The sequence below is a fragment of the Manis pentadactyla genome, chromosome 2 (assembly GCF_030020395.1).
Source record: "Manis pentadactyla isolate mManPen7 chromosome 2, mManPen7.hap1, whole genome shotgun sequence".
NCBI lineage: Eukaryota > Metazoa > Chordata > Mammalia > Pholidota > Manidae > Manis > Manis pentadactyla.
In genome coordinates, this window is record NC_080020.1 from 113,001,811 (window position 1) to 113,016,658 (window position 14,848).

Here is a 14,848-nt window from a genome sequence, read left to right on the forward strand (position 1 = left end):
CCTTTTTGGTGGTGCTTTTCTGAATGAGATACCAACTCAGGCCCTGAGCCCTAAGGCCAATTAAAGTGATTAATTTAAAATACAGTTATAAGGCTTCCTAATTCTACTAGTTAACCCTGTATAGCTGAAGTATCTAATTTATTCATTAACTCTGAAACTAACTTACAAAATCTGACCAATAATTTGAGGAACACATACACAGATTCTTTGTTGAAATTCACTACCCTTCTTTTGTAGGACCCAGAAGCTAAGTTACCTTCATTTGGGTAGTGAGCTATATGAGGTCAGCAGCCTCATTTGGGGCATATTGGCTGGAATAAGAAAGGAGACCTAACCAAATCCAAGATACTGCTTTCTTGCAGTTTTCAATAAAATTGCTACCCATGTACACTTGACATGAGAAAGAATTTTCCAGCCTTTGGAATGAAAGAAAGGAAACTTTAAAAAAATACAGAGATTATATTATTCCCAGGATGACTTGGGTATAACACTTCCTAAAAGAAAGGACCAGATTCTGTCCAGGATACTGAGCATGTAGACCCCACTCAGTCTTAATGCATTACAGTTTCAGGTAAGACACTTCACTCATTTGGACCTTATTCTCCCCACTAATTGAAGACAGCATTAGACTCTTAAGATATTTACCACTTATACATTTCTATTCATTCCATTCCTTGACCATCCAGCACTGACATCACTAGAAGATTACAGAACTTTCCTCTAAGCCCAGACGGAGGCTTCTGGAATCAACTAGAGTTGATTTGAAAAATTTGGGGGACAAAAAAACCCACAATGGGTTGGCCTCCCCAGTTATACTCTGAGCTTCCTGGGGGCAAAGGCTGTCTTCTTGCAAGTCCTCCACAGATACTAGCACAGTAGACTACTATTTAAACTTGCTCACAGCTAAATAAAAAAATGTTTAATGAACTATCTCAGTCAACTCAACTTTACAGACATTTCAAGCAAAACCTTTTACCTTGTTTTTCCTATCTTGCTGCTCTTCCCTAACCAGTTTATGGTATGTGAATATTGATGTGTAAGTTTTAAACAGCTGCTATTGATGAGAAGAAGTTTTAATACCAAATGACATCTCTTTTGGTTCATGCTTTCTATTAGCTTTAAAAAAATGAAAATACTTACAGTAAAGTTTCAGGTATTATATCATAGCATCGACTGAGTGATAGGTGTTGGAGGTAGTTGAGCTGGTAAAATTCCTGAAAGCAGTCATCCTTTAGCATGACACTGTCACTGTAAGAGGGCAGAAGAACAGATTCAAAGTCCATGCACCAGTTCTATGTGGAGAAGACAGAAATAATCTAAGGCTTAGTTCCTTCAGTTCCACATATTAAGATCCTTTCCTCAGTTCAATGGGCAATTTTATTTTACAATAAGTAAATAAATAAATACCTCAAGTCTAGGTGGACAAGATTGGGGCACCTTCCCACTAAGGTAGAGACATCTAGAAAAAAAAAGGTCATTATTAAATGAGGAATAGACAAGGATATCTGCTACCAACACCGTCATTTAAGCGGGCTAGAAGTTCAGAATAAATGCAATGAAAGTCACATACCATTAGAAAGAAAGAACAAAATTTTCATCCTGGCATGTAAGATTTTCTGCCTAAAAAACCTAAGACTATCACCTGAAAAACTATTGGAAACAGTAAGAGAACTGTGTAAAACGACTGATTAACAACAATCCATAGCTTACTTACGTATCAGCAATAACTGGCTGGAAAAATAAAAGGAAAAAAAAAATCCCATTCACAGTAGCAAAAGGCAAAACCAAACAGCCATATATAAACAAACAACATATTATAAAGGAGACACTTAAAATCAATGGGGGTTCAAGAAGTGGAGAAAAGGGGAACCCTTGTATACTATTGGTGGAAATGTAAACTGGTACACCCACTACGGAAAGCAGGATGGAGTTTCCACAAAGAACTAAAAATAGAAATACCGTAAGACCCAATAATTCCACTTATAGGAATTTACCTGAAGAAAACAAAATCTGATTTGAAAAAATATATGCACCCCTATGTTTATTGCCAAATTATTTACAATAGCCAAGATATGGAAGCAACCAGTGTCCATCGATAAATGAATGGATAAAGAACATGTGCTTTATATACACAATGGAATATTACTAAGCCATAAAAAAAGAAATCTTGCCATTTGCAACAATATGGATGGACCTAGAGGATATTATGCTAACTGAAATAAGCAAGGTAGATAAAGACAAATACCATATGATTTCACTTGTATGTGGAATATAGAAACAAAACAAAACAAATAGCAATAGACTCATAGATACTTGAGAAGTGACTGGTGGTTACATTGGAGCAGGGTGGGGGTGGGCAGGTGAAACAGGTGAAGGGGATAAAAAGGCACAAAATCTCAATCATAATGTAAGTGAGTCACATGGATGAAAGTACAGCACAAAGAATACAGTCAATAATTCTGTAACATCTTTCTAGATTGACAGATAGTAACTACACTAGTTGATGGTGAGGATTTAATAATGTATGTAACTATCAAATCACTATGTTGTATACTTGATATCAATATAATATTGTCTATCAACTATACTTCAATAAAACAAAATAATATAGAAAATCAATAGGGGAAATCATGGATTATTAAAAAGTAATATTGCTACCAAAACCAGGAAAAATTCATTTCTCCATCTCAAAAAACATATTCAAATCCATTCTACTTATATTAAAAAGTTCTAAATGCAAGAATATGGGCAATTATTCATTGGATGTTGGGATAAGTAATGAGTTTCTGAACACAAAAAAAAAACATAAAGGGAACACTGATAATTTACTACATAAAAATTTTAAAACTCAACCATGTTAATGCAAACAAAACACAAAAAGAATTTAAAAAGCATAAGAAAACTGGGAGTAAATGTTTCCAACACATTGAAGAGAGAGGTAATGGTCTTACATAAAGATAAAAATAGAAAATGGGCAAAGAACATGAAGAGATACTTTGCAAAATACAGAGATAAAAATGGAGCAAGAAAGGCAAAATTAATCCGTCCCCCACTTTGGGAGACACTATGCAGGTGCCTCAGTATTTTAATACAAAAATTTCAGATTTTCACAAAAGTTGAAAACTTTTAAGACTGAAAATCCATGCATCTAGAAGATAGTTTTTATTAACATTTTTATACATGCCAAATACTCAGTTTTTTCTGGATATTCATCAGTCATTCATCTTGTTTTACACATATTTTATTTTATTTATTTGACTTTTTTATTGAAGTACAGTTCATAATACTATATTGGCTTCAAGTATAAAATAAAATTAAAATATTGCTTTTTATCCAGCAAATGAAAATCCATTACAATATCCAGAATTGATGAAATATAATGAAGCAGGTCTCCCCATATACTATAAGTTGGATATTTGACTTTATGCAGCCTTTCAGGAAAGCAAACTGATTTTTTTTTTTGAGAGTGAACTGATTTAAAAAAAAAAGTGTTCAGAGCATTATCCACTTTCCTTGTTGGTTCAATAATTCTGCTTGTAGAAAAATAATTAGAGATGTGCATACAGATATTAATTTTAGCAACAATTATAATAGCCCCTCTGCCAATTAGTTTAATACATTGAACTTCATCCATTCTGTAGAACACAATGCTAAATCCATTCTGTGGAACACAATGCTAATAGTAGTTATTGAAAAGTTTTTTAGTGACATTTCATGACCCCAAAAAATACTCAGGATATATTGTATAGTGAAGGCAAAATACAATGCAGTATAATTTCAATTTAGTTCAAACACACTCCACAAACTCATATTTATACACAAACTCACACAGAGAAAGAAAGTGGAAGGGAAAGTCTGGAAGGAAATACACCCAAACATTAACTGCAGTTACCAGAGGTGGTGGGACTACAGATAACTTCAGAATTTGGAAGAAAGTCTAATGTGCTACTTTTTATTCAGAAAATCAATCAATAGATGTTATTTACTTTTTAAAAACAAACTCATTAATTGTTGAGTTTTTCTTTTTCCTTCTCACACCTATTATCTTCAGCCCCATTCCCTCCCCTGAATCCTAGACTTCAATTTTAAACTGCCTCTTCAACACACCCACTGAGGTATGTGACAAGCATCTCAAATTCATGCCTAAATCCAAATACTTGATTTCTCTTCTAAATCTGCTCCTTCCCTAAGTCCTTCCATCTCAGCAAGTGCTAATTTCTCTGATCCAGTTGCTTAGGCCAAAACCCTGGGAGTCCTACTTGACTGTTTTCTCATATCCCACATTTAATCTGTCACCAAATCCTGCTATGTTGGCTTTCAAAATGTGTCCCAAATCAAATAATTTCTTACCACCTTCAAAGTTCCTACCCAAGTCTCCTACAGTCTTTTCTCAACACAGCACCAGAATAAGACTTTTAAAAGATGAGTCAGATTCTCCCTGTTCAAAATGTCCCAATGGCTTCCCATCTCTAAAAAAAATCCCAACCAAGCTTTGGCCTTGGCTTGGAGAACCCTTGACTATCTTTTCTCCTATGACTGTCCCCCCTGCTCTCTCACACACCAGCTCCCCTATCAAGGCCTTTGAACTTGCTGGTCCCTAGTCCTAGAATAGTCTTCTTCACATATATGACTCACTCTTCTACTCATTTGGGTCTCCACTCACTTCCTTAGAGAGGCCATCTCTTTGGCCATTCCATCTACATAGCCCCTTCCTGCTACACTCTGCTTTTCCTCCTTGCATTTTCACTCCTTTCATCACATTTAGTTATTTGATGATTGCCTGGCTTCCTCACTAGAATGTAAGTTGCACAAGGATGACTATCTGTTTTTCTCAAGGCTACATCTCCCAAGTCTGGAATAGGATTTTGTGCATGGTAGGTGCTCAATAAACATCTGTTTAATGAATGACTGAAAAATGAAGACTGCACAATACAATTTTGAGTGACCCATCATCTAGCCAGCCAATCAGCCATCAACTAATCTTACTTTGACACCACCTAGAAAAGAACAAAACCTTGGGGGATAAAACTGGTCAGTCAACCTCTCCAGCCCTCATCAAAGCCCTGCCGTCCCTCGGGGGAAGGGTTAGTAAACAACAGTCACCTAATCTATTTTGTCATTTTAAAGGAGAGGCAATTTCAGCTAGAGAAGTCAAGGTCAAACCCAAGACCAAAGGTGAGGTCCTCTAAGACCTTATTCAGTGTGCACTTACTGTCCCACAGGGTGACAGGGTGGGTGAGTGCGATGGCAATAACCACAGCCAACAATTACTGACTCTCATTATGTGCTAAGAATGGTTTAGCATGCTGTGTGCATATTAACTCATTAATTCTTTAATATAACTAAAAAAAAGTGGGTTCTACTATTATCTCCTTTTTATTGGTGAGGAAACTGAGGAACAGGGAAGTTAAGCAACTTCCTCAAGGCTACCCAGGAAAAGGCAGAGTGGTTACTCAACCCTGGGCAGTCTGGTATCAGTCTAGGAGCTAAAATAAAGTCCATACTTTCTTCTATATAATGAAATAGAGTGTGCCGTTGTTAAAGGCATTAATTTAAAAATCTCAGACTCCCACTGTATAATTAAGAAAACTAACACTTCAACCTTTGCTCTTTGTCCTTGCCCTGAATGTGTCTAGCAAGCCAGATTTTATTACTTACTATTCCTGCCAAAACTCGGTAAACAGGCTATCAAGTTTTTTTTTGAGGAACAAAGAGAAGAGCTTAAAGCCGAACTTGGACAAAATTAACAGTGGTTTGCCTGCAGCAGAGTTTCTCAACCTTGTACCTAGAATCTCAGTTCATTTCAGAAAAACTCTCAATAAAGATTTTTCAAATGGGAGATTGAGATATGGGAGGGAAATGTAAATAGGGCACTGCCTTCTCCTCTTGGGGATGAACGGAGAGGAACGAGCAGTGAATTCCACGTTAAGAGGATGCTTGCTGGTGGGAGTTTAAAATCCTCGGAAGGCAACTGGGCAAGAAGTATATATCCAAAGCTTGTGAACGAAGCTTAATTCTTGACTTTGGAATTCCACTTTTCAGAATTCATCCTTAGGAAAGCACTTGAAGATTTGTCTCTGTCCATAACTAAGTTATTTATAAAGGGAAAAATGGAAGATTCTAAACATCCATTACACACACGGGTATCAACCGAACAAATTATTATTGAATCAATACAAGTTATTCCATATCTCTTTGATGGAATATCACATAGCCATTGAAATGATGTGGTGTAGCTACTGAAAATGGAGTGATCTGAAAAAAAAAAAACACACCCCATACCACAAAGTATTCCATATGCTTCTTAAAAGCACTTTGTACACAGGAAAAAGATCAGCAAGATGTTAGTGAGATTATTGATGATTGTTTTATTATTGATTATTGCTTTAAGGAAAACAAGATGACTTTTCTTTTTTATTCCATATTTTATGTATTTTTGAGAATGGCTATACAAATCTGTATCAGATTTAAAATAGTGTATGGAAAAAACTTGGAACAGAAATACTGTGTGTGGGGAGCAGTCAAAAAAACAACTGCTTTTACAGGTCTCTAAAGAAAACATTCTCCTTGTCTAAAAATGCAGGGCTTTGGACGTATGACGGGGAAAGGACTGGCACCCCTAGCTGCTAATGAGAATCTAGCTCCTCTTTTCTGTAGCCTGATGAGATACCTTACTTTCCAGAGACCACATCATGTCATCATGCCCTGGAGAAGTAGTTTTAAAATACTACTTTAAAAACTACTTTTAAGATACATTCTGCAAATGTTTGATTCAAGTCTTTAAAGTAGGATAAAGACTATAATAAACAAAACACTTAGATTCAAGTGAGCTAATGCCAACATCAAGATGCGAAGATAGGGTAGAAGTGCATTGCTCGCTTAACTAGGGTTTGTATAGCCCACAGCCTGAGAACAAGGGGAAGCCACTTAAAAAATCTTCAATTTGTACACACTTAATCTTTGTAAATTAAGATTTTTTCAGTATTAGGCAAATAAAATTAAGCATAACTGAAAGTTGAGGCTTATAAAGGCTATATCTGTCACATATCACCCCTGACTCCAAATGCTTATGTTTATCTAAGCAACCTCATTGTCCTCTTAGACTGTAAGAGATAAATATGAACTTACAAACTTACAAAGGGTTTAGAACAGGGTTTTTCAATCTTGGCACTACTGACATTTCAGACCAGATTCTTTTTGCACCTTATTCTGTTGTTCTGCACATTGTTTACTAGCATTCCTGGCTCCCACCCACTAGATGCCAGTAGTGCCTCACAGATGTGACAATCAAAATTATCTCAAGACCTTGCCAAATGACTCCTTGAGGGGGAAATGCCTGCCCTCAGTTGAGAACCACTGCTTAATAATCAAACACTACATTTACCTATTTTTATGTTGGACTGCACCCAATAATTAGCTTATTCAAGTAAGTTCTCCTGTTTAAAAGTAAACTGTTTTAAAGTATAAAGGTTTCCACTTCTAATTCTGGATTTTTCCCTTTCCCTTACTCTTCTGATGAGCTGCTACCTAATCTGAAAAAATGGCAATAGGAACAACACACTAGATTAAATGAGATACCGTATGTAGGCAGCACTTAGGAGATGTTCAATAAATCAAACCTACTCCTCCGGTTGTTGAGGGCTCAGTGGCCAGGAGGGAGTTACCTGATCTCTGGAGATTCTTTCGGTAGCCACTAAGATTTAGCTGCGTGATGGTCTCTGACACGTGCGCAACAGCCACCTGCACGTGCTTCTCAGTGAAGTCATAGCACCAGGAGAGGTTCAGCTCATCCAATCTGCACACAAGAGGAGTAACAGGGAAGCATGAAACCATGATACAAAAATGAGTTCTTTAGGTAGCACTGCCTAAAGCTGCAATCAAAGGGAATACAAAGCCACACATTCCTTACCATTTTGTGCATGGAACCCCTCTCCTCTAAGTAGCGACCTTTACTTGCCTGAAGCTGCCTTGTCCCCTCTTGACACACTTTCCTACCCCAGTTTGCCCCAGAAAGTTGCCAGAGGATCTGAGCCAAGGCCTTAGTGAATGCTGCCCCCTTCTGGAAATGGAAGGGAGCACTCTCCTCTCTTCTAACTGATCAAATCTCATTCCAGGACAGAAATTCTAGCCCCCATGTTTTCTTCCTCAACCACCCAGGTTGTTAGCAAACAACCAGACAGACTGAACAATTGCTTCAAATGCTTTAAAAAACTGATGGATTGTACCAGGGATGCCTAAAAAAGAGGTGCTGACATTGCAAAAAGCTACTTCATCTTATTTGGCCTCTGCTAACTGAGCAAATGAGGGATTCAAAGACAACATACAACCAGTAAACCCCACACCTCATTCTTGGCATTGTTGAGCAAATGCAGGTCTGTACATTTTATCTCATTGATCACATTCTTATCCAAAGGCAATCTACTTTCAACAGGTCATTAAGGAAACATAGGTACAGAGACCAAAGAATATTAAAAAGGACCCCCCAACACACAGAATATTGTGTTTTCTGTGAACTGTGACTGTTCTCAGTTACATTTGTAACTCTGTAGACTTTACTTATATACTAACTTATTATACAATAGAAAAGATGTTTTTATTGGAATCATCCAAATTTATGATGTATATTTGCAATGTATCAAATTAAATCAAAAGTTACGTTAGGTGTATAGATATGATAGAAAAAAAAACTTGACTGTACAGTCAGGCATAAAGAGGTTAATTTCAACCATACTGCTGATAATAAACACACTACTCAACTTTCCTTATTTTAATAGCTACAAAAGAGAGAGAGCTCACTACACGCGTATTTTTTGCAAACTTTTCAGTTTGGCTCCTGAGCTTAGAAAGAACGTTTGGAGGGCAAAGGATATTGGAGCATTACCCAAATCAAGAGCTCAGAGAGTTAGCTACAGCTCAAAAAATCTATCCAATTCTACTCTGATGGGAGTGATAATTGTATATTTGCAAAAACAACTCTGTAATCAAGTCTCAAATCTTTCCTACCTGGAACAGCTGCTCAGCAAAATCTTCAGGGCAGATTCGGAGAACCCAGAACACCCAGAAAGGTTTAGTCGCACTAAATTTGAGTTCTGCGCAAGATCACTGGAAAAAGAGAAAATGTCAGAAGAATACTACTAAGACCCTCTTCTTTGATCTAGGAGCATTCTGAGGAAAGCAGGCTAGTGAAATATTTAAGAACCCAAGCCTTCAAGTCAGAGGTGAGTTTAAATTCACATTTCACTATCTGCAGGACATCAAGCAGGATGCTTTGCCTCAGTTTACTCATCTGTGAAATGGGAGTATCAGTGCATTCTTGGTAAGGTTAAGTTTAAATGATATAATGTAATAAAGACTAAGTGCACAAGAAACACCAATCGATGGACTTTTTAAGTCAAAAAAATAAAGCTGTGGAATAAACATATTTCTATTTCACCCACAATTACAATTAGCTTTGAAGAATTAGAAGGCACACTTCTACCTGTAAAGTCACCAGGTTCTCCCAATTAAACATCTCTTAAATTTGCCTCCTCCTTGATGTTCCCAAATGCCTCATGTTAGTGAAAATTAGTAATTAAGAGCAAGAGTTTTGGAATCACACTACATTGCCAGGTTCAAATCATGGTTCTGCCACCTACTAACTGGGTGAACTTGGACAAGTTATTCAGCCTCTCTGTGCCTCAGTTTGCACATCTGTAAAAAGGGATCAATAAGAACACATTTCATGGGGTTGCTGTGAGACTTATATGAGAATACCTTTAAAGAACTTAGTATCTGGCATACAGTTAGTGCTCAGTGTTAGTTGCTATTATTATTATTTACATCAGGTTTCGTTCTTTCTCACTAGAATGAACACTACAGCATCCTAACTAGTCTGGTTTCTTCGTTGTCTGATTAACCTTCCAAGGTGCCCAGTGAGTTACTTTTCTAAATTTTAACTCTGACATGTTCTTTCCTTTCACTGAACAACTTTCTTTACCACACTTCCCTTTATAGCCACCACAGAGTCCAGACTTCTTACAGCAAGGCAGGGGCCATTAAGATCTGGTCTCTGTCCACTCATCCTCACCTCCTGCCAGTCCCCTCACTGTGCCTTATGCTCCAGAAATTCCCAACTACTTCAATTTAGAACCACACTGGCTGCTTTACCTAAGCAGCTTCACCTAAGCTGCTTCCTTCACTTTATTGCCTAGAGATCTCTGACCTGAATACCTTTAATACTCAGCTTAAGAGTCACTTCCTCTGAAGAGGCCACCCTCCCTAAATGTAATTAGGCCTCTTAGTGTGTTGTTGCCACATATTCACCAATGCATTGAACACACACTGCATTGTAATTATCTGTCTCTCCCATGAATGGGGCAGGGACCATGCCCTTTATTCATCACTGTACATCTAGAACCTAGTAGGTCCTGGCATATAGTTAGTGTGCAAACTTTGGTTGCCTAGATGAGTCCTGGAAAGTTGTGTAGAAGCTAGGACACTGAACTGGATGCATTTGGAGTCCATCTGGAAATGGGCAGAAGGGCACCCCAATAATATACAGAAACATAATTAACACAAATAAAAACAACTGCCTTTGTGACATGCTCGTGGCTGTCACTCACTTGACAATGGGATCCGAAAGCTCTAGGCCTTCCAGGCTTAGATTCTGCAACTTGGAGCACTGAGACAGAATGCCCTGGAGAGTAGACACACCAATTACAGAATTCGACAGGTCCATGTGCTGAACACGGAAAGGGCTGAACACAGAAGGGGAAAAAAAAAGAGGCTCTGTAAGGTGGTTCATACAAGCACATCGAGATCTAATCTAACTCCATCTCCTCCCCAGTGAGCACCAATCACAGGCAAGACCCAAAATACACATTTCAAGTATTAGCTATAGTTTTGGCCTCAAAATAAATTGCTACAAGATAATTCCCTTCTTCACTTAAAATTCAGAAGGATTTTGCCAAATTAAAATGTTCCTGCCAGTATGGTACCACTTAGAAAATTAATTAGTCAGCATCATGAGAATGAGCTGGATGTGGGTGACAAGGAGATAACACCCACGGCTCCCAGCAAGGATGAGGGGGTGAATTACTGGAACAAGCGAGACGGAGGAAGAGCAAGTTCTAAAGGGAGGCTGATGCCAAGGTACTTGGTAGAGCTATGCTAATACTGAGGTACTTGGAGGAAATTCAGGTATGGATGTCTTTACGTAATTAGAAATAGGAGTTCGTTTGAAAGAGGTGAGGTAGCGATGAGGATTTGAGAGTTCTGGCCTGTGCGGGTGTGTAAGACACAGCTTATCCAAGGACAGCATGTGGATCAAGAAGAGAGGCAGCCAGGGACAGAGCCTGGAGCAGAGGAAAGCACAGTGTGCAGGAGACCTAGGAGGAGCAGCCACGGGGAAGGGCAAACACCAGTGGGAGAGGAGTGCCACCCTGTGACCATGGAAAGAAGGGAAAAGGTACCAGATTCGGGACACATGTCTGAGCCTTTGCTCTGCTATCTTTAGCTTATTTTGCTGTTCAGTATTGAGTTATTCTACTCAAGTTTGAGGGACACTAAACCATACGGCAAAACTAACAGAAACACTTTTCCAAAATATTATACAAAATAGAGGGCATTTTTTTTTAGGTTGAAAATTGATCCACCATAGGATCAGAAACCCAGAGCTACACAATCTGAGAAGACTTGCCACACTTTTTTATCAGAAATGGGCAGTGGGGAAATAGCTGGGTTGCCGTGCCGTCTGCTGAGTTCTCTGTTTGGCTCTCCTGCCTCAGGGGACTCACAATGCGCACTGTGGAGGACCACACTTGAGAAGCTTAAAGTGCACCTTTGACCCCTGGAAAGAATCCAACACTGACCCTGAGTTCAAATGGGAGTGGTGTCCTTGAAGCCTGTGCCATGGTTCAACACAAAGGCCACCTAGCAAAATATGTGATTAACATGCCACATTGCACAGATGACCTGTCACAGGCCATTGGTTTGGATTAAAAAAAAAGTTTGGTATGTTCCAAGATACAGAAATAGTCATTTTGGGGGTTTTTCTTTTTTTACCTGAAATGTTCAACTAATGGTTGGTCCATAAACGATCGTGGGCAGCGGAAGGCAATCACCCCTCGAGACAGCAACCGACCAATCACATCGGGATGCAGGTTTCTACCCATGAGGTCTAAGGTCTGCCACAGAGACTCGTCAAACCTGGAGAGAGGGGGTGCTCAATTTGGTGACTCAGGGTACCAGAGGCCTTCACCACTGTTACTAAGGAGGACAATGTGGCCACTCAATCACCTTGAAAGAAATTCTGAAGGAAGCTGTGCATTTAGTTGACTATAGAATTAGCTGGGATATTTTTAAGACACTATTGAATATTTCTTGGTCCTATCATGGATAAGCTTCCACCTTCACCTTCATATAGATGTATTTCCAATTTAGATGGTTCAGTGCTATCACTAGCAATGTAATGATCTGGAATCAGAGAATAAAACTCTAGCTTCAATTCAATTTGATAACTAAAAATGATTGTTCAAATTACCTAATTGATTATTGAATAGGTAGGTCGATTCAAATGGCCTAAAGGATTCCATTTGCCATTTTTGTTAGGCATGACCAGGTTACCCCAATTACATGTAAATATAATTAAAAGAAGGAAAGTTAGCACTGTTTCATTATGAGATATGGCTATCAGACATCTACTAGGAAAAGGGAGTCATAGTTTAACTCTGTTTTACAATACCCTTTAAGCTTAAAATATATGTATATAGACAATAGAAACATATGTATATATATGAACTAATATAAAAGGAAAAGGGAAAAACATTACTTAGGTTTGGATAATGTTTCTAAAGCAAAAATGTACCAAAATGTGCTGAACAGCACAATACAGAAGCTTTAATATCCATAGATTACTTCAACTTAACAGAAAAAGAAAACATGAGATCAAGCACATAAGGGAGTATTTTAAATGCCTACTAGAATTTTACTTTATAATATTGCTTGACATAAGCAGACCACTGACTAGGGCTTTAAAATAAGACTGTCAATGTGCTGTCTGACCTCTGTTATTAAGATGGCAGGACTGCAGTGCCTGGCACATAACAAGGAGCTTAATAAATGCCAGCTACTACTTTTGTGATAACAGACTCTGTATGGAGAGGAAAGCTGGTAGAAAAGGAAAATCAAAATGGGGTCACTTGGACAGGGATCAGTGAATTTAACCACTTCCCCAGCAGTGCAGGTACACACACCTCTCTGTGGTGCTTCTAGGCTAATAGTCCACTCCTGCAAACACCTACAACCTTGAATGAAGGGGGATGACACTCCTATCATCTCACAATGAGAGTCCTGGATGCGTGGAGGCAGAAGAGATAATTGCGCTTTATGGACAAAGCAAATTATGGCCAGAAGTTGGATGGGGGTGACAAGGGATGAAGATAGAAAAAGTTCAAAATGAAAATCAAAGCCATTTCCCCCACTTCCGTGCTGTCTCTGCCTTCCCAGCTCACCAAGACTTGCCATGCATAGCTCACTATCTACACGTGAAAAGTGCTGTTCCAAACCAACAGAAACGCCAGCACTCTGGCTGCCATATGAAGACTTCTATATGCCAGGTGCTGCCCCAGGACCTCTGTATCTCATCCTCCTACTTGCCCTGTCCTGAAAGTACCACCATACCCATTTTACATATGGGGGGACTGAGGCTCAGAACTGTAAAGTACATCACTCAGGTCACACACAGTGTAAGTGGCAGAGGCTGGGTTTGCACTCAGGTCTCATGCAGGGCCCAGCATTCTCGATCCTCACCACACTCACTGCCAGCCCACTGGCATGTGGAATAGCAGGGCCTTTAAGCAGCCCTGTCACTCCCTCCACTCTGAGTACACTGCCTGGCCCAGAGGGGCATCCGATAAACATGTGCGGCACCGAACACAGGGAACAGAGGTGTCCAGAAGTGAGGTAAGTTTACACCTGCAGCAGATTCCTCCCTTCCACTGTGAAATGAAGTCACTAATTATCAGTACAACTATGAAGATACCTAGTGTGCTTTGTGCTAATACGTTTTTCTTGGTTTTTAGTTTCACCAGACCCAAATGCATAAATAAATAACCCTTCTCTTCTCCTTTACCACATGTGCCAAAAGGGGTGAAAAATACTTACGCTAGATGATACCACCTCTTACAAACACAGGAGACTTTTAGAAGTTCAGGGAGGCACAGACAGGAAAAGATTCCTAAGAGCAGCTCATCTGGAAGTGAGTCCCATGAAACACCTTTGGGGGAAAAAGTGTTTTGTCAGTACCATCCTTTGACTCTACCAAGGCTACTGAGCCTTTTCATGCATGTAAAGGATGCACAACATTTAGTTTAGAAGGAAAATTTAACACTAACGCAATTATTCACCCTCACAATTACTTTTCTGTTCATCCACTGTGTCTACCTGGAAGTAAGCACCACACTTTCTCTAGTAAAGGAGAAAGGAGAAAACCAAGAATACTTTCCATAACATTCTCCCCTTCAATGCCTGGTGGCTGATTTTAGGCAAGGACTCTGTTAATGGTGGTAGAGGGCGGGTCCTGAGTCCCCACCCCTCTCAGATATTATGATGCTTGGGTCGCCAAGGAACATTTCATTTCTCTCTGAAGTGGATTCAGAAGTGGATTTATCAAGTAGTGGCCTTATTTAAAAGGCAAAGGAACCTTCCACTCTCTTATTTATGGAAAGCATTCAGAAGTCAATTTACCTAAAAGTGAAATTATCAAAAGGGTGCCCTCATCTATTCATTCAGCAGACATGCATGGAACACTTACTATGGTGCCAGGGATCATCTGACAGGTGGGAATGGGGACGGGGTGTGGTAAACAAGA

The 14,848-nt window shown here is 39.0% G+C and overlaps 1 protein-coding gene across 4 annotated transcripts in view; it reads right to left on the minus strand.

Annotated features, from left to right (window-relative positions):
- SKP2 (S-phase kinase associated protein 2) overlaps nt 1–14,848 on the minus strand; it is a 111,717-nt gene that overhangs the window by 83,156 nt on the left and 13,713 nt on the right. For 3 of the 4 annotated variants that reach the window (XM_057495798.1, XM_036932102.2, XM_036932099.2), the window contains exons 3-9: nt 14,143–14,254; nt 12,043–12,186; nt 10,602–10,736; nt 9,004–9,102; nt 7,665–7,795; nt 1,408–1,459; nt 1,141–1,248 (exon numbers count right to left, since the gene is read on the minus strand). In XM_057495798.1, the coding sequence (XP_057351781.1) occupies nt 1,141–1,248; nt 1,408–1,459; nt 7,665–7,795; nt 9,004–9,102; nt 10,602–10,736; nt 12,043–12,186; nt 14,143–14,254 (781 nt within the window). The remainder of the gene's footprint in view (nt 1–1,140; nt 1,249–1,407; nt 1,460–7,664; nt 7,796–9,003; nt 9,103–10,601; nt 10,737–12,042; nt 12,187–14,142; nt 14,255–14,848) is intronic. The other variant, XM_057495794.1, reaches the window with a different exon arrangement.